Consider the following 24,596-nt stretch of genomic DNA (forward strand, 5'->3'; position numbering starts at 1 on the left):
AATATTTAAAAGAAAGAAAGTCTTGATAGAGATTTGTTCTAATAGTGAAGCAAGGAAAAACGCTTTTAAACACTGATACCACCTGCCTTAAAATATAATATTTAGATACAGTGTAAATATCAAATCATCTAGAGAGAATGGATATCAATCGCATAGTTACATAACAAGGGTTAAAAGGGAGATGATGGTGATGATAGTATTAATAAATTCATACTGGCATCTAATGATTCATACTTGGATAATTACCAGTGAGATCACATTTTCAACCCATTCAGAGAACCCACATTTTTACCGCATGCTGAAATTTTAAACTTGAAAAGTTCTTATGTAAACGTACATTCAACTTTGAGTTATTCACAGTTTTGACCAAATTACTTGTGAGATCCTGTAAATTAATTGCAGTGGAAAAAAGGAGAGAAAAAAAGTCTCACACACACACACACACACACACACACACACACACACACACACACACACACACACACACACACACACACACACACACACACACACACACACACACACACACACACACACACACACACACACACACACACACACACACACACACACACACACACACACACAGAAAGGTTCTTTTATGGCTGAAGGGCTGTTCACTGTCAATAAGATCCAGATGTGAGCTCAGTGGGAGAGGGGATAAAAATAGAGCGAGGGAGGTAAAGGAGACAGACAGACAGAGACTGAGACGGGGTCAGAACGAAAGCAGGAGAGACAGACGGACGATTAAACAAAGATCTCAGTGCGGGGGGGGGGGGCGGACACAAACATATGAGAAGCGAAGAGACTGGTGGGGTGACCGGAAAGGTGCGGAAGAGACGAGAGTTTGTTTTACGGTCCCAAACCTCCATCCTCTTCCCATCCTCCTCCTTCTCTAAAACAGAAAGACTAGGCCCTCTGGTGTCACCACATTCCTACAGCAACACACACACACACACACACACACACCCATCCCACACACACAGTTGCCATGGAAGACAATGAACACACATAGGGGTGACCCTCTTTCTTCAGCCCGAAACACTAAACAAAAACATAGTTGGTGACTCAAAAGAGTTTTCCCACTGTCTTTTTTGTCTTTGAAAAAACACATCAAGAGAGCTGCAGGATGGTCGAGGGAGTGTGTGTGTGTGAGTGTGTGTGTGTGTGTGTGCGCGCGTGTGTGTTTGATGGCCGAAAAATGCCTCCCCCAAAGCCACTTCCTGCCCTGCCCTCTCAATGAAGACAATTATGGCTCCTGCGAGGAGGATAACACAGAATAGCTCCTTAAAAGGCAGGATCCATGCCGTTTTCACCTCCGCACACATTTTTCAAATTAAAAGCCAACACCGCATGTTTTCAGATACAAGGAATATGTTTCAGACGTCTGTATGAAGGAGCGCTTATCGTTACAGCAGTCTTGCATTGTTAGAAAGTGGGCCGTGACGGGCTGCCACATAAATCACATGCTGGATTTTTAAAAAAAGGCACAATTATGCTGCAACAGCCTTTTGTTTTCACGCTAAGCTAAATAGACTTCAACTGACATTTTTAACAACTGTTGAACTCAACGTCTTTCAGGCTTTAGACAGAGTCTGACAGACACAGCTGATACATTGAGCTGAACAGAGGAGCCAGGTTCTTTTTTTCTGAATCGTTGCCCAAATCTTCAAATTTTTGTAACATTCTTTTGCTCTCTGGTTTAAGGCCGTTACCTTAGTCGGAGAAACATCCGAGCCAACAAGAGCTTTGTGGGATGTTTAAGCAATTATCTTTCTGGAAAGAGCCAGAAAAAGGGGGCTACGGAGACGTCTCGGATAAGAACATCACAGCGATACTGGCAGCACTAGGTCAGTGTACACACACAGCAACTCTTAGATTGGAACATTGGTTTGATCAACATGAAACATTTCAAGTTAAACGCTTAACGTGCACTCCTTTGACTTTTAATACTTGTTTGTAATGTATAATGTTTTAGGTATTTTTTTCTCAAACTTGTAAGAGGAGTTGGAAAAATCTATCAGCATCTTGTTGAACATCGAAACCATTGTATGGGCTAGTTTGCAGAGACACGTGTCTGACTTTATGGAAGCGCGAACACAGCGTGAGACTGAGTAATGAAGAGAAACTAAATGGCAAACAGTCCGGGCTAAAAAGCAACAAGGACGCACAACTCCCTGAAAACTTCACAAGATAGCTTTTCACTTCAAGGTCAGATTGGGAGCTATATTTAGGAGCTGCCGTCTCTAATCATGGCCGTTTTCTTCAGCTCAGATTTCATTCACAACCGTGTAACTTTTCACTCATAGTTTGACATTTGACAAAAAATACGCTGGATATCACGATGACGTGAGAAAGTGCAACAAGGTGACAAAGAAGGCTGTGATATGAGCATGTGAAATGTGTCGGACCCACTGGCGCGTGTTCCAACTTCACCTGTGCCTGTTCAACTGCTGGTGTTGGACCCATGAGATGTTGCCACGAGCTTATTTTCCAGGTCCCTAAATGGTAAAAACTGAGCAACCGAGATTCGGTCCTGGCCTGACGTTTTTCAGGGAAAATATGCTCCAGTGATGTTTAATGTGAATGGCATCTCTGTAGCACACTGTGTGAACCTTAAATAATTCCTCTCCTCCTTTCACAATAACATTTCAGAACCGCACAATTGAAATGCCAACTGGAGAATAAAATGTTTGAAGGGGGGAAGAGTCAAGGCCCGGTTGGAAATAAGAAGCCTATTGAGGAGTGAAGAAGGACTACATTGTTTGAGGAAAAACTGACCCGATTACCCACAACCCCCTGGCTGTCACCGGGTGATGGGACCTTTGTGTGCGCCCTTCAAACACAAACACACACACACACACACACACACACACACACATACTTCCAATCTGCAGATAAATGGCAATCATCATTAACTATCATCACTGCCATAGTGATTACTGCTGTTATAGTTGGCAAAAATTCCACACCGCTGGACGATTGTGAGAGAGACGGCCAAGGGACGGCAGGTCAGCACGTGCACACACGGTCCCTCCGCTGGAACAAAGCTCAATGGGCTTGCGCGCGAGGTCTGGCAGAGCAAATACATACACCGAGTTTATTAGTTTCAGTTTGGACATTTATACGCCGACCAAGGTCCGTTATAAACGCAGTGGCTAGCAAAAGAAATTCCTGACTCACATTAGTGTCTCAGGGCGCTTTGACACTTACCTTGTTTGGTCCGGACCTTCGGACCTTTAAGTTTAGCCCGAAGCAAAAGCACAGGTGTAAAAGTGTGCCTCAGGGCACGGTCGGGGCCAGTGGTCCAACACTCAGCCCGACTAGGAGAGGTGGTCTCGGTTCGGATCGAACTGGTTCGGTTCGGTTCGTTTGCAGTGTGAAAGCACTTTTGGACTCATTGCAGGAAGTTGAGAAAAACATTAAACGAGAAGAAGAAAAAGAAGAAGCGCAAGAGAAGCAATAAAAGGAGGAGGTGACGAAATTAACCAGCTCGTTCATTTCCCCCGTTAAAATGTAACGGACTGGCAACACGCAGATGTCAGACCCTCAATGCCAAGTGTAGGTAGACGCAGCCCACGTACAGTAGGTGATGATGACAGGACGTACACGTGTCACACAAAATGCTTTAGTGCGCTCCCTAAAATTGCGGTGTGGAACCAAAACTAACCGGATCATATGCATGCAACGCGACAGAGGACATGAACCTTGGTCAGGACGCAGCAAAACCTAATCACCGCCATCTTGATTCCCAGGCTTAAATTTGGGAGGAGTGAATATTCTCAGACCTAATACCAAAATATTCGAAAATGTTCTGATCCTGATCACATATAGCAGCGCTTCCCTGAGACCACGTGTGCTCATCACAATTTGCATTTGTCTAAGAGCAGTTGCCTTCTCATTGCTTTGAACAGATTTTAGAAGCATGAAGAGTTAGGAAAAAAAATAACGAGACAAGTGCTATATTGTCGAGAAGAGGATGAGAATAATATCACACCAGTGGTTATGCGAGTCTGGCCATTCTCCTCTGAAGTCCCTCATCAACAAGGTGTTTCTGTCCACATGAACTGCAGCTCACCGGATGGTTTCTTTTTTGTTTTTCAGGCCGTTTTAAATAAACTGTAGAGGCTCTGGTGCATAAAAAAATCCCAGATCAGCAGGTTCAAATATACTCCAACCAGCCCGTCTGGCACTAGTCTGACTCACCAGATGTAGACCGGTGATGCGTATAAGCCGGCCACTGGACGCTTTACTTTACTTCAGGTGGCATTCCCTTCCCCTTCCCCTTCTCCTTCACCTTCACCTTCCCCTTCTCCTTCTCCTTCACCTTCCCCTTCCCCTTCTCCTTCTCCTTCACCTTCCCCTTCCCCTTCCCCTTCCCCTTCTCCTTCACCTTCACCTTCCCCTTCTCCTTCCCCTTCCCCTTCTCCTTCACCTTCTCCTTCCCCTTCTCCTTCCCCTTCACCTTCTCCTTCTCCTTCTCCTTCCCCTTCTCCTTCTCCTTCCCCTTCTCCTTCCCGCCCGTTGGACGTTTCAACAGAGCAACCTCAGAGCTGGCAACCAACGCGCTGAAAACAGCAATCACACCGTCGACAGACATCATTTACTTCTATGGTGTATTTTTCTTTGCAGGGATTGACAACCCATGTGCAGAGGCACCGGCTCTACGTCCTTAGTGCCACCACAGACACGCGATGTTTGCACTGCTGCCACGCCATCGGCCCATTGGCCGACTGAACGAATGAGCAGGTGTACCAATGAAGTGCTCGGTGAAAACTGCAATCGAAACGATCGGACGCAAAATATTTTCCGAGAACCTCAATTATAAGCTAAGTTTTTTTTTTTTTTTTACTGTGCTTTAAAATCCTTTATAGAAGAAACCCTTCCAAACGCAGCCTTATAAAGCTCAGAGTGACACTTAGACTCTTCACCGCATGCAAGCGATTCAGCACAACAGCAGAGAAACAAGGGAAACTGATGTGAACTGATGTGCGTCACATTATGACTCGTGTCAAAATGAATTGCCTCCTATCACTTGAACACTGCGTCGTGTTTCTGTTCCACACTTTGATCTCATCTTTGCTTTTTAAATGTGAAATGCAGAATCATATGTAATAATCCAAGGAGGAATAAGCACAGATTTAACGGCTCGACTGCCAAACAGGTTGGTGAAACACTTTGACTTTAACTCTGATATCTATGCAGATGGGTCGTTGTTCAAAACTTGCCATTAGCGACAGACTTAGATCCCTATCGGCAAGCAAGCCCCAACACGGACAAGGGAGTGACAAAGGAAAAGAGACAGAGGCATCAAAGCTGTTGAAGCACACCAACACACACACACACACACACACACACACACACACACACACACACACACACACACACACACACACACACACACACACACACACACACACACACACACACACACACACACACACACACACACACACACACACACACACACACACACACACACACACACTCCCCCCAATCTATCCCTGCCTCCTTCTCTTCCTTATTCACACACGCGTCCAAGCTTTATCGCTTGAGGTAAGGTCAACATATTTGCAGGCTGACTCAGAGTTTTGTGAACTCATCTTGCGACGAAACCTTTTTACTTACAAAGATCGTCAGTGTCCTGGAAGATCAGACGTGTGTGGGAGCAGGGACGACTGACGGGGTTGTGTTATTGGGCTTTTTTGTTTTTTTAATTTGAAAACACAGATCGATTTAGACTAGAAAAGTATAAAAGGTGTTCATTGGTGATTGGTACACAATCTTGACAAAAAGGAAACCAAGGATTTGCAGGTGAATCAGTATATTGTCTGATTTCATTAATAGGGGTAAAATATTGTAATCAAAGGATTACGATTACATCTCCTCAATTGATGTTGAATTCTGAAGGAAAATGATTTTAAATCTGCTTGGTTAATGAAATGTGACCCCCACTGACCCCGACGCTCTCAGCTCAGGCGTGAACTACCGAGGAATGAAGCAGAAACAAATCTACCAGACGAGAGGTTTACAAGAACAAAGTTTACGACTTAAATGATGGTGATGATAATTTATTAGTCGGTGCTACAGTGTGGGAAGTGGACACCTCAAACCGAGAAGGCTACGCGTAAACGAGCAGTGGTCTGCAGTGATGTCATCCACGTGCTGCGGATGATGTAATCACACCACGAAGGTGAACGATGATGCAACCTACATGATGTAGGGTGATGAGGACGACATCAAAGAGACAGACATTACAAGAGTTATGTAACCTGGGACTCAGCAGCTAACGCGCACACACACACACACGCACACGCACACGCGCACGCACACACGCGCACATGCACAGCATAACTGGATCCACGAACACAGGCTCAAAAACTAGAGATGCTCCGATTCCATTTTCCCCATCCCAGTACCAATACCTGGACTTAGTGTGTGTCGACAGGTACAGAAGTCACAGGACTTCTTTTGTAGTCACAACTGAAGAAAAAAACACAAATAGCTAAATCTAGGAACAAGCAACAGTTGCATCCCTTAAAATAACTGTTAAAGTGCAGCCGACCAATTGGATCAAAAACTCAATTACAGTCAAACACAAACCCACAGAGGACCGACTCCACCTGCCTGTGACGCTGCTTTGGCCTCCGCTGCCCTCGTCTCTCTCTTCCACACATCCTCCTCCTCTCCCTGCGCCTTGATCCGAGATCCCAGCAGCCACTCGGGAACCGCACTGCGACTCTTCCAGCGTCTCTCGCTCCCATTTTGACGGGAGTTTCTCAACTGGCAACTAGAGCATGACCCGAACCGGCGGACCGAGGCCATAAGACGGACGAAGGAGCCGGGCGAGAGGAGGACGAGGAGGACAGAAACAGAAAGGGGAGGAAGAGGCAGAGTATTTCTACTGGTATGTTTCTCTGGGCGGCAAGAGACGAGTAAGAGAAAGACAGTGAACGACCCAGTCAACCCACGGATAGAAAAAGTCATGGAGAGTGTGCAGCGTGTGTGTGTGTGTGTGTGTGTGTCCGACCACGCTTTAAACTATGCTAAGCTACACAGTGCACAAGTGACACAGTTGTACCATTGTGTGAGCGGCTGGCACGGGCCCAGGCAACACGCTCATGATAATTAGACCGAGTTCACGAGACAGGGAGAAACCCAGCATGTGCATGCATGATGCCATGTCTGAGTGTGAGTATCATGCCAGTGTTATGGCATTCGACTGATACTACTTGACGAACAATTTTGCTTTTGCTCTGACAAAAACCAACAGTATTGGATAGCCAACGTTTGCCCTGCAGATTGGAGATGTGCACGTTGGACCTGATCTGTGTGAGCTGCTGCGCCAGTGGAACCTGTGAGTTCTCACCCCTTCGTCTGCGTATCTCCGGAAAAGATTTTGTGGCATTTTCACAATAGACCTTTTTTTTTTTTTCTTCTTCTTCCATTTTCTGTGTTTTCTTTTTAAATCAGCACCAACTGTAACAGTGAACTTGGTGATTCCACGTAGGACAACGGTGAGGCGAATGAGGTGAATCATCAACAAACTGAACACTGGATTCCTCAGGCGTCTTCGTGGCCACGTGGACTGCAGATGTATGACTCAAGACGGAAAACTATAGGGGAGATCATCATGACCTAGAGAAACCCTGCCGAAGCTATACCTTACTTTATATCTGCACACACAAACAATCTTTAACAGAACGACCTCGTTTCCAAAGCGGCCAGGTGAGGCTGTAACTCATTATTTATGTGTCACACACACACACACACACGTTCACACAAACACACACTTTTAGTTTGTAGAAATCTGCATGTGCACACTAAAAGAGCTGAAACGCCAGCTCTGCTAGAAAGTGCTGTTTCAGAGGAGGCTTTCCTTGCGTAAGCAAACTGCTCTGTAATTACACTGGGTGGATCCACACACACGGCAGAGAGGAGAGAGTTGGAAAGGGGACAGTCGGGAGGGAAGTGACCGGGACAAGAAAAGAAGAAAAATAAGACGGAGGAACATGAAAAGCCGCCGTTCACACGCTTAAAATGTCATGACTTTCCACTACCGCGCCGCAGAAAAAAGGGGGAAAAAACAGGGTTTAACCATAAAAGGGAAAAGTGAAAGATTATATTATATTGTAAATGTCACCGTCCAAGGACGTCCAGAACTATTATTTTTCCCCACAGAGGATTTTCCTCACTGTGAGAAACCAGATGGAGCCTCATGTTGGGATCTGTTTACAGTGACACCATATGTCGGTTCAGTTGACATACATTTCTCTCTTCAATGTTCAAAAAAAGATGTAAAAAAAGAAAGACTGCACATGCGCCAGGCCTGGGGATTTTATACAAGCATTAAAAACATATATTGGTATTGTTAAGATACATTTGTTAAGATTTATATATGGGCTGCTTAAAAGGAGAAAGCTGAAGGAATAGTTTGCCAGCAGGAAACAAACTGGACTCTTCTTCAGCGAGGAGCTTTTTTATCTCCACAAATGTGAACCACGGCTCCGCAGTTATTTATGGTTGGTCATCTATCAAAACAACTTCAGCATCTCTAAAATCCAACCCCAAACCAAATACGTCCTCCATAATCCCTCCCACACACACACACACGCACGCACGCACGCACGCACGCACGCGCACAAAATCAGAGGAACACAAAACACACACACACTTAATCAGAGGAACACAAAACATTTTTGTTGTACCTGTCCCAAAAGCAATTAGTTGGTGTGTGTGTGTGTGTGTGTGTGTGTGTGTGTGTGTGTGTGTGTGTGTGTGTGTGTGTGTGTGTGTGTGTGTGTGTGTGTGTGTGTGTGTGTGTGTGTGTGTGTGTGTATGTGTGTGTGTGTGTTTGTGTGTGTGTAGAGAACAAGATGGCTGGAGGTGGGGGGCGTTTTCTCTCCATAATTATTTTATACTCTCGGGACCTTAACTACATAGAAACAGAAACTGTATGAATAAACACACAACTCCAGGCTGCAGTCCGTCTCCCAGTACAGTGTGATCCTTCCTTTTGAGCTTTTTAGGCACCAGCACAAGGTAAAGTCAGAAATGTCCACCATCGGAGGCCGTCCGCTGTGTCCCTGCCACTGTGCGACCTTATGATCTTCTGATTCATCCCACCTCTTCCGTCTCATCTGCTGAATCGTGGTGACATTTAACCAGAACAAACCACGTCCCCATCTTTTCATCTCCTCTTCAAACATTTACCCCTCTCTCAGCATCCCCTCACTCACTCGGGCTTCACTTAATCAGTGCTGACCTCTACCTGATAAAAATAAAATAAAAACTCGCTACATCCTGTGTGTGACGTGTCAAAGGGGGCACGTTGGATAAGCTCCTTGCTCTCCACTGATCACAGAATAAAAGGTTTGATGGTACAGGAACTCTGGTGGACCCTCACAACTTTCGGGGCTTTTTTCGCAGAATGCATCTAGAATAACAGCCCAATCAGACGTTAAATATATGAGCAAAGTACAAACCCACCCATTTTCCCTATCAATGACATTTAATCAAGTAAGAAAATAACCAACCCACTGCTCCTTATGGCAAAGACATGCTGCAATAATCTTTATAGTGGGAAACGTGCAAGCATATTGCCCATATGGTCAGACCACAGTCCGCCACTTCGCCTTTGACTGCTGATGGAAAACCCCTGCTGATTGAGATAGATTCACATGTGGACTACGATTGATTGTTTTTTATTCATAGAGAACAAAAGTTATATTAGCTTTTGACTACTCTGGTGCATTTTTGATTAACTGATGACCGACCCCTGAAAACATTCGATCACAAATGCCACATGATCATTTGTGATCGCAAGGAGGTACCAACCACTTCTCTCCCAATGTAAAGTGTTTAAAAGCTTCTCCCACATACCTTCAAACATATGGCTTCATATGGGGAAGAGTGTGGCTTGTAACAGGGGAGTGAAAGAAAAAGACGGCCAGAGGGAAAGTATTTGATTCCATGTGGGTGGCCTGGTGATGAATCTGCAGCTGTAAACATTGGACTTTTAGACCTAATGTCCATTAAGAGCAGAGCAAAACCCAAACTTTTGGCTCTCTTTTCTTCTCTCTGGCCTTTTCCCTTCCTCTCTGTTGGTCTCTCATCAGCACTCCTGATAGCATCCTCTCGACAATACATGTGCCCTCGCCTCATCAGTAGGATCAATACAGACGAAATAGGACTTTAAAAAAATGATTTAATGTGGCCCTGAATCACTTTGTAAGGCAGAAGAAAGAATGTGGTATGTGGCACAGTAATCCTTTTAATACAGACTAAAATATATCAGCGGCACTGATTTTCATCATATATATAAAGCCTCATTTAAACAGGAATGTTGCTAATGTCAGACAGTTTTACCAAAGCAAAGTTATTGTGCAGCTGCTAGTATTAAGACAGAATAAAAAAAAAACTGCAAATAAAATTTCTAAAGATAATGGCTTTTTATACAAGTACAGAAATTCAAACAATCCCTTATTAAAATATGGCCACTAATGCATGACACACATGAACCCCTGCGAGTCTTCTGCTCCTTTGGGAAGTTGAAGACTGTTATGCAACAAGAGGAGAAGGAAAGACAGGCCACATTCCTGTTGCCTGCTAGTGAAGAAAAAGAAAATACTAGAATACACCGAGGGGAAGCTGATGCACACAGAGACACACTCGTTCAAGGGGGATTCTAAGTCATCAAATAGGGGGAAAAACTATGTGTGTAACTTGTTTGACCTTTTCAGCACCTTGGAATCTTTGGCAATTTAAAAAAGGATATATATTTTATATATCGGCCGATATATCTGTTTCAGAAATGTTTTACTCTCCATCATCGGTATTGGCATCGGCCCCCAAAAATCAATATCAGTTGGGCTCCAGAAATGAATGCTAATAAGCATATTTCTTCCCAAATCTGAGGACACAAACATTTGGGAACACGTATATTTACAACATGCACTAACAAATTTGAGCAATATGGTTCTCGATATATTCATCCCAACATATTCAGATAGATATTGAGATATGGATTGTGCAGATGATCCATGTCTGCTCAAGTACAACTCTAACCGTTTTCTACCATATTCTCCCATTATGTCTTATTCCCTCACTCCCACTCCATGGTGGTTTCATCCTGCAATTCTCCCTTGGTTCTATTTTGATCCCTGTAACTTTTTTTTAAGCCAGCAAGAGCTTCCTTCCAACTCTCCCCTTCTTTGTTTCTGTCTTTCTTTCTCTCTCTACCTGACATTTGACTCGGCAGCGTGCCGTACACCCAAACAAACGCTATGACCTTACTTCACTGCAATGTTCCAGAGACAGAGAGAGAGAGAGAGAAGGTATAAAGAAGAATAAGATAACAAGAAGAGGAATGCTAGGGGAATTAATACAAGATGGACAAATGGGCATGGGGTGAGAGTATGTGGTGAAAATGCTACATATTGATATAGTATTTCAGACGTGCAATTTACAAAATATGACTGACAAACCATCTGGACAAGCAAGGGAGACAAGAAGGGGAGGAGACCGAAAAAATGAAAAGGGGCAACGGGGAATAGAGACGAATCAATGAGAATCACTGAGAGGTTTTTGAAAACAGCACCGGCACTGTGGGTAAAATGAGCCGAACTCCAGTCTCCAAAAAAGGAAATGTTCCTTTTCTCACACCTTTTTCCTTCTTTTCTTCATCCCTTCATTACTTTTTCAGAACTGTCTGTGCTTCTTTTCAGCTTGGCACAATTGTTATTACATTCAGTCCACATCACACACACACACACACACACACACAGTCACGTACACACACACAGTCACAGTGCACTGGAGCTGTAGGGCCGCTGCTCTAAATACAGTGTGTTGGCAACTCTGGCACTGATATATTCCAGACTAATAATATGCGCACAGACACGGGAAAAAAAAGAGGAAACCAATTTATAACACACACACACAAACATGCAGACGAGACACAAATCTGCACACACCCCACACAATAGAGTGCACGGACAGACGCCAGCCGGCGGTGCTGGACATCATCAAACACTTCAGTAACCACAACAACTTCCTATTTCCCTCAACTCATTTCCTGCCTTGTGAGGTCAGTCGCCGACAGCTACTGCTGCTGCCCCTTTGGCAACAATCAGGGACAATGGGCAATGGAGTAAAACAATCAACAGCTAATGAAGATGTGAAAATTGTATATCAATGGGCGACAAAGCAGCTTAGTGAGAGAACGCCAGAGTCAAGGAACAGCAGGTGAAAAAAGGGAAACATATGATTGTGATTCCAGGGCTGCAAAATGGTCACTGCCGTACAAAACAGTCAAGATATAATGAAACCAAAGCCCTGGATGTTTTGTCTGTAATCCTCTATCCTGAGCTCAGGTTGGGAGGTAATCCCTTTGCTGTTTTTACTTTCTCCACACCTATTCAGTCACATCCATCATAATATCCCTTCCATCATCCAATAATAATAATTTGACTTCAAACCTCCAGTAGGGTCAATATGTGTGTATGTGTGCAAGTGGATTTATCTTATTAGTTAGGGTGGGAGCACTGTCAACATAGGGAGTATGGGGCCTAAATAGGAGCAGGAATTGATTACAGAATGGGCCTATCAGACACAGGCCCAGTGGCCCGAGGGGTCAGGGGGGACCCCGGTCACCACCTGCAAAATATCACAGAAAGAAACTACAGACCCAAAGGAAACTAAATCTACCGCAAAGATACGCAAAACTAACACAAATAGAATCAAAACCACTGCAAGAGATGTTGAACGTGTGCAAACAGTCTCATAGAGTCCCAAAATGTTGTCTCTTTCAGTCTGGGTGTCTTGCTCGAATGTAGGAGTGGTGGCGAGGGCCTTTTTCACTGTCTGTCCCTTGGGCTTTGTGTTGTAGACACAAACATGGTCAGACACATTTAATTCCTGCGGCCCTGCAATATATTACACAAGTCAAACCTAATGAGAGGCTGCAGTTAAACAACGCTTACGAAGAAGAGTGTGTGTGCACTTATCTGCATTTAGGTTCGTACATACGTTTTGCTTAATCATGCAATTACTAAACAAAAAGTAAACTTTTCAATATACTGTTTATCATAAGTTTATCGTATAATACTTCTCATGTTTTGTATAACTGTCATGAAATTGACTGTTGGTCACTGCCCAATCAGATAACCTTTCTAAAGTTATACATACAGTATACAACAATGCAGAAATGCAGCAACACACACACACACACACACACACACACACACACACACACACACACTTTAATGCCCTTTGTCTGAGATTTGTTTCATTAACTTAACAACATCCCCTGATGTTTGTTTAACACTGCTCAGCCTTTAATGGCTTCTGTATTGTAGTACTGCACCCAAATGCACTCTGACAACAAACCATATGATTCCTGATTCACAGCACTTCAAAAGAGCACAGACATGAACTAGATTCACCTCAAAACCAATCCACCTTCCATAACTTCAAAATCTAATCCCATCTTCTGAAAGTACAGTTCCACCATTTTTGATACATCTGACAATGGTATAAGAGCAGAAAAAAATCAGAACTCACCACTCTCGGCTTGGACCTCTGTGGGATAGGTATGGATGCAGTGTCCTCTGTGCCCCTCTGTGTCCCAGCTTCTGATATTCCACTTGCGTTGGTCTTGCTGGGCCCCTCTGGAGCCGATGCGGAAACTTCAGCTCCATCCCTGGGTGCTGGAAGAGGCCCTGGGCCCTCAGTGTCTCTATCAGCAGTGCTCAGTTGAAGAATATACTTCTGAGTCACATCTTCCAGAGATGGGGCCTCATCTCCAGGAGACTTCGTTAAGATTGGAGGCTCTGCAGTGGGTTTGCGGGCGAGGCAGTCCACTTCCTTTAGCGGCTGGAGTTGTGGAGGTGGGGAGATGGGGATAAAGGTTGTAGGTTCGCTGGCATGGCGGACATGCTTGGGTCTGTTTCTGGGTTTGGATTGCGGTGGGGGAGGGGGACGAGTAGGGGTGAGGTCAGTATGGTCATTTTGATACTCCTGCCCCTCTGAACCCTGTTCTGCGGGCTCGAAGGGGTCCTCGTGGGGGTAAAAGTGTGCCAGCCTGTTTGGATGCTTTCTGGAGGGCCGGCGAATCATTCTAGGGGACAGTGCCTCAGCAAGATGCAGGTCAAAGTTAAACTTTCTCAACTCTTCTTCTCTCTCCTCTCCATCCTGGTCTATGACATCATTATTTTCATCATCCAGGTTATCAGAGAGGGGGAGGCACTCTGACTGGGATCTAGCCCTTTGATTACTGCTGTTTGCATTGTGATGCAACTCTATTGGCAATGCATGTTCAGGTTTAGCTTCTGGCTCCCACAGTTCCCCTCTTTGCTCATTCAGGATTGGCTCACTGCTGGAAGGGGGGATCTGGCCAGGTTGCTCCAGCTCACTGATTGGCTGAGTGCTGCTGGACTGACCTTTAAACTGGGGGTCATTCTGGGAAAGTAAAGGGGCATCACTACGGCGACTGGGGTCACTGAATGACTTCTTCTTAGGAGCTTTGCCATGATCCTCTGTCATCAGTCTGTCCATTGCACCTGGCTCGGATACAATGCTCCTTATCACCCCACTGTAGTCACGAACGACATCGTCCCGGAGACCGCCATCACTGTAGACTGACAAGTCACTGGCCACACTACCCTTGTATTCTGACAAGGTAGACACAGCATAGGCCTCCGATACACTTCCACCTCCTTTGACAGACAGGGATCCTAACAGGTTGCTGTCCACAGAGGAAAATTTGTTATTCCCTTCTTCTGCCACAGAACAACATCGCTGAGGCATTGGGTCACTGAGAGAGCGGTAGACTGTGGACTCCCCATTTCCAGCAGTCGCTATTAATTCCGCATTACTTGAATCAGAGCCAGTGTTATTATTACCAGGGGGGGAAAACTTGCGCCTTCGACGAGCAGCACTTGGAGTCGCAGGGGCTTCAAGTCCTCCACCTATGGTGTCTACTGACCCCTCTAACACTGCATTGTTGATGTTGATCTCCTCACCAGTTGAGTTGACATTGTTGATATCAGCGGCAGAGCTCAAGTCCATGATAATGCAGTCACTCTCAGCCATACGGGCAGAAGGCGGCGAGAAGGGAGGTACGCCGACCTCATTTACAGTACTTGTACAACTCATGCTGTTCTCTGTCATTTCTTCTCTCTCCTGCTTAAATCCCTCCACTTCATGGAGAGCCGACTCCTTCCATACGGTGACAGGCTGCCCTAGCAAATCCTTAGGTATCCGAGACCCCAAATTGACCCCTGCTGACCCCAGAAATGACCTCTCGGAGGGGTCACAGGGGCCTATCTCTGGCTCTGTCACAATCCCTTCATCTGTTAAACTCGACTCATGACCTGAGAGTTCGTCCAGGGAGCGGTCGTAGGACATACTTTCCTCCGAGTCGCCCTTCAGTAAGGCTCGCTCTGGCTCTCTGCCCTGTCTCTTCGTTTTCTCCCTGTACTCTGTGCCTCTGCTGCTGAGCTTCTCTAACTGCACACTTTGTCCATCCCTCTCACTCCTTTCCCTCTCCCTGTTCTCTCTCTCCTGCTCATGTTTATCCCTGTCTTTTGTGTTTTTAAGCTCAGCCTCTTGATCTGTCCTTGCCTCCTCCTGAACACTCACTCCTGTTTCCTCCTTCCCTTCATTTATTTTCTTGACCTGGAAACATTCATCTTCCAAATCTTCATCAGTTCTCCCTACATCTACATCATCGTCTTCAAGTTCCCTAGTACTCATCTGGCAGATATCTCGGATGACCTGCCTAGCTTCCTGCACATACCTCTCTTGCAAAGGAGTTGGCATCACTTCCTCATCATCATCATCAAATCCATAATCTCTCATTCTTTGTCCTCTATCACCCCTGAAAACCCCCCCATCGCTTTCTACTTCCCTGTCCGACACAGACACCCTCCCTCCATCCCTCTCTCCATCCAAGATAAGCTGCTGTTCAGAGGAGCTCCTTTTTGTGGTGCCACCTCTCACGTAACACCTCTCAGGTGTGGTGGGTTTGTCTGAATAAGTGAAGGACTTTGCACGCCGTAAGGTGGCTGTCAGGTCTTTTAGTGACGGGCGGCGACCAGAAGGTAGAAGGGTCCGTGAACCCATCCTGTACGCTGACCCCTCCACAATCCCAGATCTTTCCCCTCCACTTGGTTTACATACCTTGAGCTCTGAGAGGTCAGACTTTAGAAAGCTTAAAAGTGTCATTGTTTCTGAGGTGATGTCAGGGTTGGACATGGATATTCGGTTTTTAATATCATCATCTACCCCATCCCCACTTTTTCTGCTCCTTACTGCCTGGGTCTCACCACCCCTGACCACTGTAGACACCTCACCTTCTCTTCCAAGCACACTAGGTGAGGGGGTCCCTGTGGGTACAATTTTGGGGCGCAGTCGCACTGGGGTACAAGAGAAGTTATCCCCATGGCCAAAGCTTGGGGAACGGTACATGGTAAAATTCCCATGGTAAGTTTTACTCAGCACAGACAAGGATTCTGTTCTGCTAGTGCTGCCTCCTGTATCACCCACATTTAAACTCACATTTTCTTCACGGTTGGCACAGCTAGCATGACCTTCCTCCTTCAGCGTCTCAGTGCTGGAGTGCCGGCTGCTGCAATGTGAACCACCAGGACTGGAAAAAAATGGGGGGATATTGACCTTTGACACGCGTGATACACCAGGAAGTGCTGAGGATGTTACAGGAGAGGAGATGCGCTCCCATTGCTGCACCCTGGCTCTGTTACTGTGCCCACTGGGCTCTCTAGCCGAGAAGCTCCGAGATAATGTTCCTGCAAATTCTCCTCCTGTGTTTTGCTGGTGGTGCCTGTCTAAGTGCTCCATTGTCAAGGCCATGTCACTTTCGCTGTCTTCTGATTCGCCATCATGATCATCGTAATCATCACGGCCTGTTGATAATGCAGCTCCGATGACCCTCTTCTTCTTTCTCAGCGAGCGGCGGCGGCCTGCCTCTCGACTGTGGGGGCCTAAAGAACTAGGGCTGTCCTCCTCACTGCCTGAAGACCTGCCAATGCCCTTAGCACCCAACCGGCTATTTTTGCTGCGGGATAAATAGCTTCCTCCTCGCTCTGTGGCACCCCTTTCTCCTCCTCTGCAGGAGGGGGATGGAGCAGGGCCGGAAGGACCCCTCAAACTGCTTCCCCCACCTCCTCCTCTTCTTCTCCTGGTATGTTCCTCCTCTTCGTCTCCAGAACTAAACCTCCAGCGGGAGCTGAGGGGTGAGGCCGCTCTTGTTTGGGCTCTTAGCTCAGTCGAGGGAGATACAGTAGAGGAGGAGGTAATGGCTTTATCTGGAGCTGGAGCAGAAGAGGGCGAGGAGGGGGTGAGTGCTGGTGCTCTAGAGGAGCTATGTGAGGAATGTAAACTATCCCTGGGCAGCCCGACCCCCTGTCTATCCCTTCTCTCCCTCACTGTCGGCTGCTGGAGAGAGGAGGAGCAGCAGGAGGTGTCTAAGCTCATCGATCGACTCCAAGACGAAGTAGCAGGGGGTTGAAGGTCAGGGTTGGGGTCAGATGTCAACCCTGGTGCCGCGGGGGTTTTACGGACTGCCTCTGTCTCAGTGCTGGGACTATGAGATCTGAATGGAGATGGGTTAATCCTACGGGAGTGACTTCCCCCAGTGCAACTACGATTGCTGCTACTGCTGCTGCTGCTTTGTGAAGTATTTCTGCCAGAGTCTTTGTTGTAATGAGAACTTTGTGTCTCTATGAATTCCTCATCATTTGAGTGTTGCTGTTGGCCAGCTTTGGAGTTTAAGTCCATAGCATGACAAAATGTCTCCTTGGCCGTGCTGCTGTCTCTGCTCTGTCCTCCAACTATGCATTTGTTATGCAAAGACAAGGCCCCGGCCTCATTAGCAAATCTGCAAGAGAGTTTGTCACCTCTAACAGAGAGGGGAGCGCTCTCAGAGGGGCTGAGCTCTTGTACTTGGCCCCTGCACGGCAGTTTTAAATCATCATGGGTGTCAATCTTGTGCTGCGCCGTCGCTTCGCTTTGTCTCACATCAAAAAGTTGTCTAATTTTGGTGACGCTGGGCCATTTGTCAGAGTGCAAGGGAATGATGTCCCCGTGGTGTGAAGAGAGATGAGCTCTGTGAGATTTACACGGTGGAGGAACCCCTCTGCCGGTGACGTCCTCTTCCTCCTCTGTGATCAGAGGTCGTCCGGGGTCCGAGGAGAATGCATTGACCTGTGAATAAGTTCTCTTACCGGAGCCGCTGTCGGTAGATCCGCGCCTAACACACAGCTTCTCACCTTTCTTCTCCGAGTCTGAGCCAGAGTCAGTGCCGGAGTGAAACTTTGGCACTCTAGTGTCCGTGGGAGCAGAAGTAGTAGCAGTACAGGTAGTAGTACTGGCAGTAGTACTGGCAGTAGCACTGGCAGTAGTACTGGCAGTAGTACTGGTAGTAGTACTTGCAGTTGTGTCGGCGTCCTGGAAATATCCGCCACCACTGTCCTCGTGAAAAGATCTACGACAAGGAGACCCGCCGTCTCCCCTGGAGCCGCTGGCCCGGGGCAGAGAGCTGCAGCCCCGCGTCACTGCCGCGCCGTGTCCCGGCGGTGCCCTGCGCGTCCTGCCGGTGCCGCCGCCGCCGCTGCTGCTGAACTTCTCAGTGAGCTGGCGGATGGATGGAGAAATGGAGGCGAGAGGAGTGGACGAGCCGCTCTTTGGGTCTGCGGTCGGGAGGCCGGCTGCTGCGGCGGCGGTGGCGGCAGAGATCTTGGAAACTTTTCTTGACGCACTGACATTACGCGCCGCGCCGGGCTCCGGGGGAAGGGCGACGCCAGCCGCCGCCGGTTCCTCTGATTTGTGTCGCCGGTGCTCGCCGCCGTCGGCGCCCCAGGACCCCAACTTTCTGAAAGAGACGCTGCGGTACACGGCCGCGTTCTTCGTCTCCCTGCCAGCCATTGTTCATGTCTTTCCTCTTTGTCAGACTTCACCACACACGCATTTCAGCTCCGCGGGCAGATCTGGAGTTGGGATCCATTCCCCCGAAATGAGCCTGGAACCACGCGAAGGACCCAAAAACAACAACAACAACAACAACTTTAGACAAATAAACTTGCCGTCGCCACTGAAACGAGTGATAGCGACTTCCAGGAGGTGAGAGCTCCTCAGTGATCCAAAACTTACATGTTGTCGACTCCCGAAACCACATCCGCGCCAGGAGGAACGGCGCTAGACGTTTGTTTTTTTCATTGGGCCAAAAAAAAAACTTTCCCAACCTGTTTCACAAACACAACTTTTCCCTTGTTAACCCCCCTGGCTCTTATTAGACCGCGGCCCTGCGTCGGCTGGAGGCGCACGGCTGCAGGGGCCAGGTGCCCGACTCACGGTTAATTCCCCCAAAAGTGTTTGTAGATTCCTTATTTTGACATGATTTGGGTTTCCGTGACTTGTGTTGGTTGTTTTTTTTTTTTCTCATGTTAATGCCTGAGATAGGGCAGAGAGGGGGGTGGGCGGGACTAGGGGTATAGGGGCTGTCATAGCCCCCTCCGGGGAATTGAGAGGAAAAAACCTTTCTTTTTTCTTCTTCTGTTTTGATAGCAGAAGGCAGATACTGAGGACAAACTACATGTAATTATAGCTATTTCCCCTTGCCAACAAAAAAGACAAGCATTTTCATGAGTTTCATATTCAGAAAAAAAAATATGCACATTTCAGAGTTAAAGTTTGGACCTGCATCTTGTTTTTCTTCTTCTTCTTCCTCTTCCCAAAACTTAAAAAATATCAATATGAAACAATAACGATATCCCACACTCATGCTGATTTGTTACTCACAAAGTAGAGCCAGTGAATGATACACACTGATGTGACACACAACAGAGGTGGCTGCACGTTCAGCAGCTGTGTGTGTGTGTGTGTGTGTTTGTGTGTTTTGGTGGTGTTGGTGAATTTGTGTCAGCATTCAGGAGACACAGAGAGAGGGGGGGGGGGGGGGTCAAAGAAAAAAGTTTACTCCCATGCACAATGACCCCTCTGTGGTTCTTCCCATGCGGCCCGTCTGCTCAACAGGTCCTTTTGTTCCAGGGGGGAATTCTGAGTTACGCATGGGGAGTGGACGGATGCAGCAGCGCCCCCTACTGTCTGAAAACGCTTTGTTCGATGAACCTGCAGAGTCTGTCTGCACCTCTGTGTCACTGCTGCAGGATTCTGATGCTGTCGTTGTTGTTTTTTACATATTTAATGGGACATTTTCCAAAATTGAAAACCTGATGTGAAATTTGCCAAATATACAACTAGAATGTCACTCAGCAGAGCACACGCCTCCACCCAAGGCTGGACAATCCTACACGTTTGTCTTTTTCTTGAAGTAGAAATACGTTTTCCCATGGCCCCATTCCTCCTCCAAAGTTTGATGGAGACCAGTTCATCAATCATGCAAACAAGTAAACCCACAAACAAACAGACACGGATGGAAACATAACCTCCTTGGCTGAGGTGAATTACCTTTAAGATGGAAAAGTCAACTTGTCAGTGTCGAGAAGGTGCCGTCCAGGAAGATGTGAGTAGAGAAAAGAGAACAGTCATTTTAATAAAGGTTAATGAGAAACACTATGATACATAAACACTGATAAAATTTTCTGGTTTCTCAAAATCCTCTCAGTTACAAATGTTGTTTATAGTTTCTAGGGAAATATATTGAATTGAAAATATTTATTATATAAATATATTGAAAAGGCATTTATAGTTGTTTGCATTACTGTTTTAATGGCTGTTTTCAGTTGGTTATACATGATAACTACAACTAAAACAATTTCACCAGCAACTCAACTCAAAAATAATATTTAAAAAAACAAATGTTTTTCATCCATGTAAATTATCTCTATGTAACCAAAAATAAAATTAGATTTCTGCATTACAGTATTTTACAAAAATAAGAATGAAATTATAACAAAATAATACTGACTGACACAAATATGTTGACACAGTACATCTGGATCTATATCTAAACTGACCACACACATTACAGACAGTTGTAAGTTGACTGACCAGACACTGAAACAAGAGGGATGCAGTCGCCTCTTCCTGAAGCCAGGAACAGAGAACACTCAGTACATTACACAATGTGCAGACACACACATCAACTTTTTTATGCACATAAATATAATGCTGTGGTCAAAAAGTCCAATGCATCTAAAAATGCATGAAAATTACATGTTCACATCAAACCAATGTTCACAACAGTTTTTTCAAGCATGGGTGCAATTATAGTTAGAAATGTGACTTATTTAGGTAATAAAGCTGGCAACATTTTATTTTCATTTTAAAGGATTCATTATTCTAGTAATTTCAGTTTAATATGAAATTCAAACAGTGAAAGAAGAAAGGGCAACATGACAAGGGGAGAGACCGGTGTGAATTCCGGAGTAAGAGACAGTGAATCAGTTAAATTAACACAACAGGATTAATCGATCTACATTTTATAAACAGATTTCATTTATGTTGCCCCAAATGTACCAGCTTAATGCCACAACTACTCACAGAAATGCGACGCAAAATCATCCGGTGGGATTAAGGCTTCTACAAAAACTACTCCAAAAAATAACGAAATAAATAAATAAAAAAGGGCAGCAATAGAAAAATCTTCAAGTACATAAAGACAAAAATGAATTCCATCGTTTTGGTTTGTTAACCTCATGTGTCTGACACAAAAATACGTACTAAGAAAAGTATGCAATATTACATATTACAAATTGAAAATAGTTGAATTGATATTAAGCTGAGGCAAAATGTAGTTAAAAATCAGCAGGATCATTTACAATACATTTACACCATGTTCATTTCATGAACATAGAGTTACTTAGTATAACTACATAAGAAACCGCAAAGGGGAAGTTTAAATTAGAGTTTTCATCCATTCCTTTCCCCCATTAAAATATAAAAACAGTACCAAGTACTACACAATTCACTAAATGCACTCTAGAGTACTTCTTTAAAGGCGCAGGGCTTCTTTTCATGAAATTTATCAATATTCCGTCATCTCTATAAGACCTAACATTCATCCGCAGAGGTGATGTCTTGGAACAGAAAACCATCAGATAATTTCATCAGATGGATTCACACACTCAGGAAGTGGAAAACAGCAGACTCATTCCTTAAATCAGGCGCTGCTCTAAGGTCCATAAAGTGTTGTTGAATCATATCTTAGACATTAGATATCGATTCAAAAATGTATTAAACACCTTTGTTGGCACAGACATTTAAATCGATTTTTGCTGTTTACTTAAGCCTTAAGGATATAAGAAAAGAAAACATACATTGAAGGAATATTTCTTGGACAGTGAGCACCATATCCGTCTGTTTGCCTCTACGTGCTGTAAATAATATGTAGTCCTTACTGCACATTATAAAAGGTAGAACATTTTTTTAAAGACCAACATTTCAGTGCAATGGTGATGCAGCAGTAGGGTGCACACACCATCCAGTGGTCAAAACATGCAATTACACGCTTTAAAGCTTGGATAAGGCTCAAATATGTCATCTGTGGGGCAGGACAATATTTCAAACCCGAGGCAGGTTTCACCCCAGTACCACGTCATTTTCAAGTCCTTCATGTCATTCCAGCATGCAGTCATGAACATTTACAGTCACTTCACACGGCTCAGTGCCACAGTGGATTTTAACCCTGCAGTCTTTCTCCCTTTCACCATAATCACTTCCACAACTCATGTATCTAAAAATCAGTCCTGTATAACTGCGGAGACCTGCTGGAGGATTATTTTACAGTTGCTTCTTTTTACTGTACATTTCAGTGTGAAACAAAAAGGAAGAGGAAAAACAAAAGTTGTGTAAGGGTGAATTGAGTTAAAGAGGGATATTTGATTTTCAATCCCTCCTCCTACTTCTCTCAGTCTGTTAATCTTTCACATTGCAACGTTCATGCTGCGTTTGACGGCTTCTTGTCAGTGCCTCTAAATGTGTCAGACCCCCTAGGTCCAGTTCTCTGTTGCAGCGAGTAGTTAAAATCCCGAAGAACCGCTTGCAATCGGAGTACAATAACACGAGGACAGGTGTTTTTTACAAAAACTCTTGCAACCACTACTGGTACATGTACAACTTTGCAGCACTCTAGCATCGGCTCTAAAGAACTGTTGCCTTTTTGTTTGGTTGACTTTTTGTTCGCTCACACACTGGTGCCCTTGTCCCGGAGAGTGGTGACTTTAAGCATGAACCTCCTGGTGCTCTGTCGGTACCGGGGCTGCGTGAAGTAGAACAGAATGGGGTCCAGAAAGCTGTTCATGCTGGCAAACGGCCTGGTGCTCTTGTAGATGATTGAGAACAAGTTTCTCGTCTCGCACGGCGCACCGGGCAGGGTGCGGATCACCAGGTACATGCTCTTGGTGAGGTGAAACGGCAGGAAGCTGATGCAGAACACTGTGGCCACCACAATGATCATTCTAACCGCCTTGTCCCGTTTGTCCGCGCTCGCCCTGGAGACACCCTGGTAGGACACGGGGCGGCAGAGGATGTGGGCCATCCGGCAGTAGCACGCCATCACTCCCATGAAAGGCAACAAGAAGCCAAGGCAGGTCAGAGCCATGCCGTACGGATAGTAGTCCACCGAGAGCTTTGGCGTGCTTAAATCGTAACACACCGTGCGGTTGCGCTGGGTCCCTGTCGCAGCGAAGTGAAACGTGGGCGCACATAGGATGGCGACCACCAGCCAAACCCCTCCACAGATATACCAGGCCATCCTGCGACCGCCCCGCTTGTGCCACATCGCCAGGGGATGGCAAATGCCCACGTAGCGCTGCATGCTGATGCAGGTGAGGAAGAGGATGCTGCCATGCAGATTACTGAAAGAGGAAAACAGAAAAGAAAAAGAAACTGCTTGGTTACATCTTATTGAGCTGGATTCTTAACTACTGCATTGCATTTGTACGTGGTGGTGACACCTTGTGTCTTATCTAAGTTGTCTCACCTGTAGAACTGAAACCTGACCAGCTTACACGCAAACTCCCCAAAGGGCCAGTAGTCATGACTGCCGTAGTTGTAGATGAGCAAAGGAAGTGACATCACATACAGGAAGTCGGCCAGGGCCAGGTTGAGCATATAGATGTTGTTCTTGGACAGATTGGGCCCCGTCCTCCATATCTTCAGTATGACGGCAGCGTTGAGCGGGAGGCCGAGCAGGAAGACGATCGTGTACACGGCCGGGAGTAAGATACGTTTAAAATCCTCCTTGTAGGTGCAGCGAAGGAGGCCTATCCCGCTTATGTTGCTGATGTTACCGGCGCTGGCGATGAGGCTGTACGCGGTGTAGACGTCTGTGGGCTGATCGCTGGTAGAAAAGAAGTCCAGGGAGACGGTTTGAGAGATGAGCATGTCCGCGGGGAGGGAGTCGCCAGAGTGTGGCATCTTCACATTCTGAGGAGGAGAGACGGGGAGAGAGAGGGTATATTAATATAATGTAATGTAATATAATATAATAATTAACTGATAATAATGAGGGGAATGTAATTTCACGGTGGCTGTATAAATATATAAAAAATTATAGAAGATATTCAGGATCAAATGGGTAACTCTATGGGACAGATTGCACATATTTCCATACA

The 24,596-nt window shown here is 45.7% G+C and overlaps 2 protein-coding genes across 3 annotated transcripts in view; both read right to left on the reverse strand.

Moving 5' to 3' along the window:
- LOC118299064 (rho guanine nucleotide exchange factor 17-like) overlaps window positions 1-19,447 on the reverse strand; it is a 56,403-nt gene extending 36,956 nt beyond the window's left edge. The window contains exons 1-2 of the mRNA XM_035622451.2: window positions 19,171-19,447; window positions 13,564-19,039 (exon numbers count right to left, since the gene is read on the reverse strand). Coding sequence (XP_035478344.2) covers window positions 13,564-18,945 — 5,382 coding nt within the window. The 5' untranslated portion in view covers window positions 18,946-19,039; window positions 19,171-19,447. The remainder of the gene's footprint in view (window positions 1-13,563; window positions 19,040-19,170) is intronic.
- A 1,278-nt stretch (window positions 19,448-20,725) lies between these two features.
- The window catches only part of LOC118299065 (P2Y purinoceptor 3), a 12,370-nt gene continuing 8,499 nt past the window's right edge, over window positions 20,726-24,596 (reverse strand). For both annotated transcript variants that reach the window (XM_035622452.2, XM_035622453.2), the window contains exons 2-3: window positions 23,963-24,408; window positions 20,726-23,837 (exon numbers count right to left, since the gene is read on the reverse strand). In XM_035622452.2, coding sequence (XP_035478345.2) covers window positions 23,165-23,837; window positions 23,963-24,399 — 1,110 coding nt within the window. In that variant the 5' untranslated portion in view covers window positions 24,400-24,408 and the 3' untranslated portion in view covers window positions 20,726-23,164. The remainder of the gene's footprint in view (window positions 23,838-23,962; window positions 24,409-24,596) is intronic.

This window comes from Scophthalmus maximus, chromosome 11, assembly GCF_022379125.1.
Source record: "Scophthalmus maximus strain ysfricsl-2021 chromosome 11, ASM2237912v1, whole genome shotgun sequence".
Taxonomy (NCBI): domain Eukaryota; kingdom Metazoa; phylum Chordata; class Actinopteri; order Pleuronectiformes; family Scophthalmidae; genus Scophthalmus; species Scophthalmus maximus.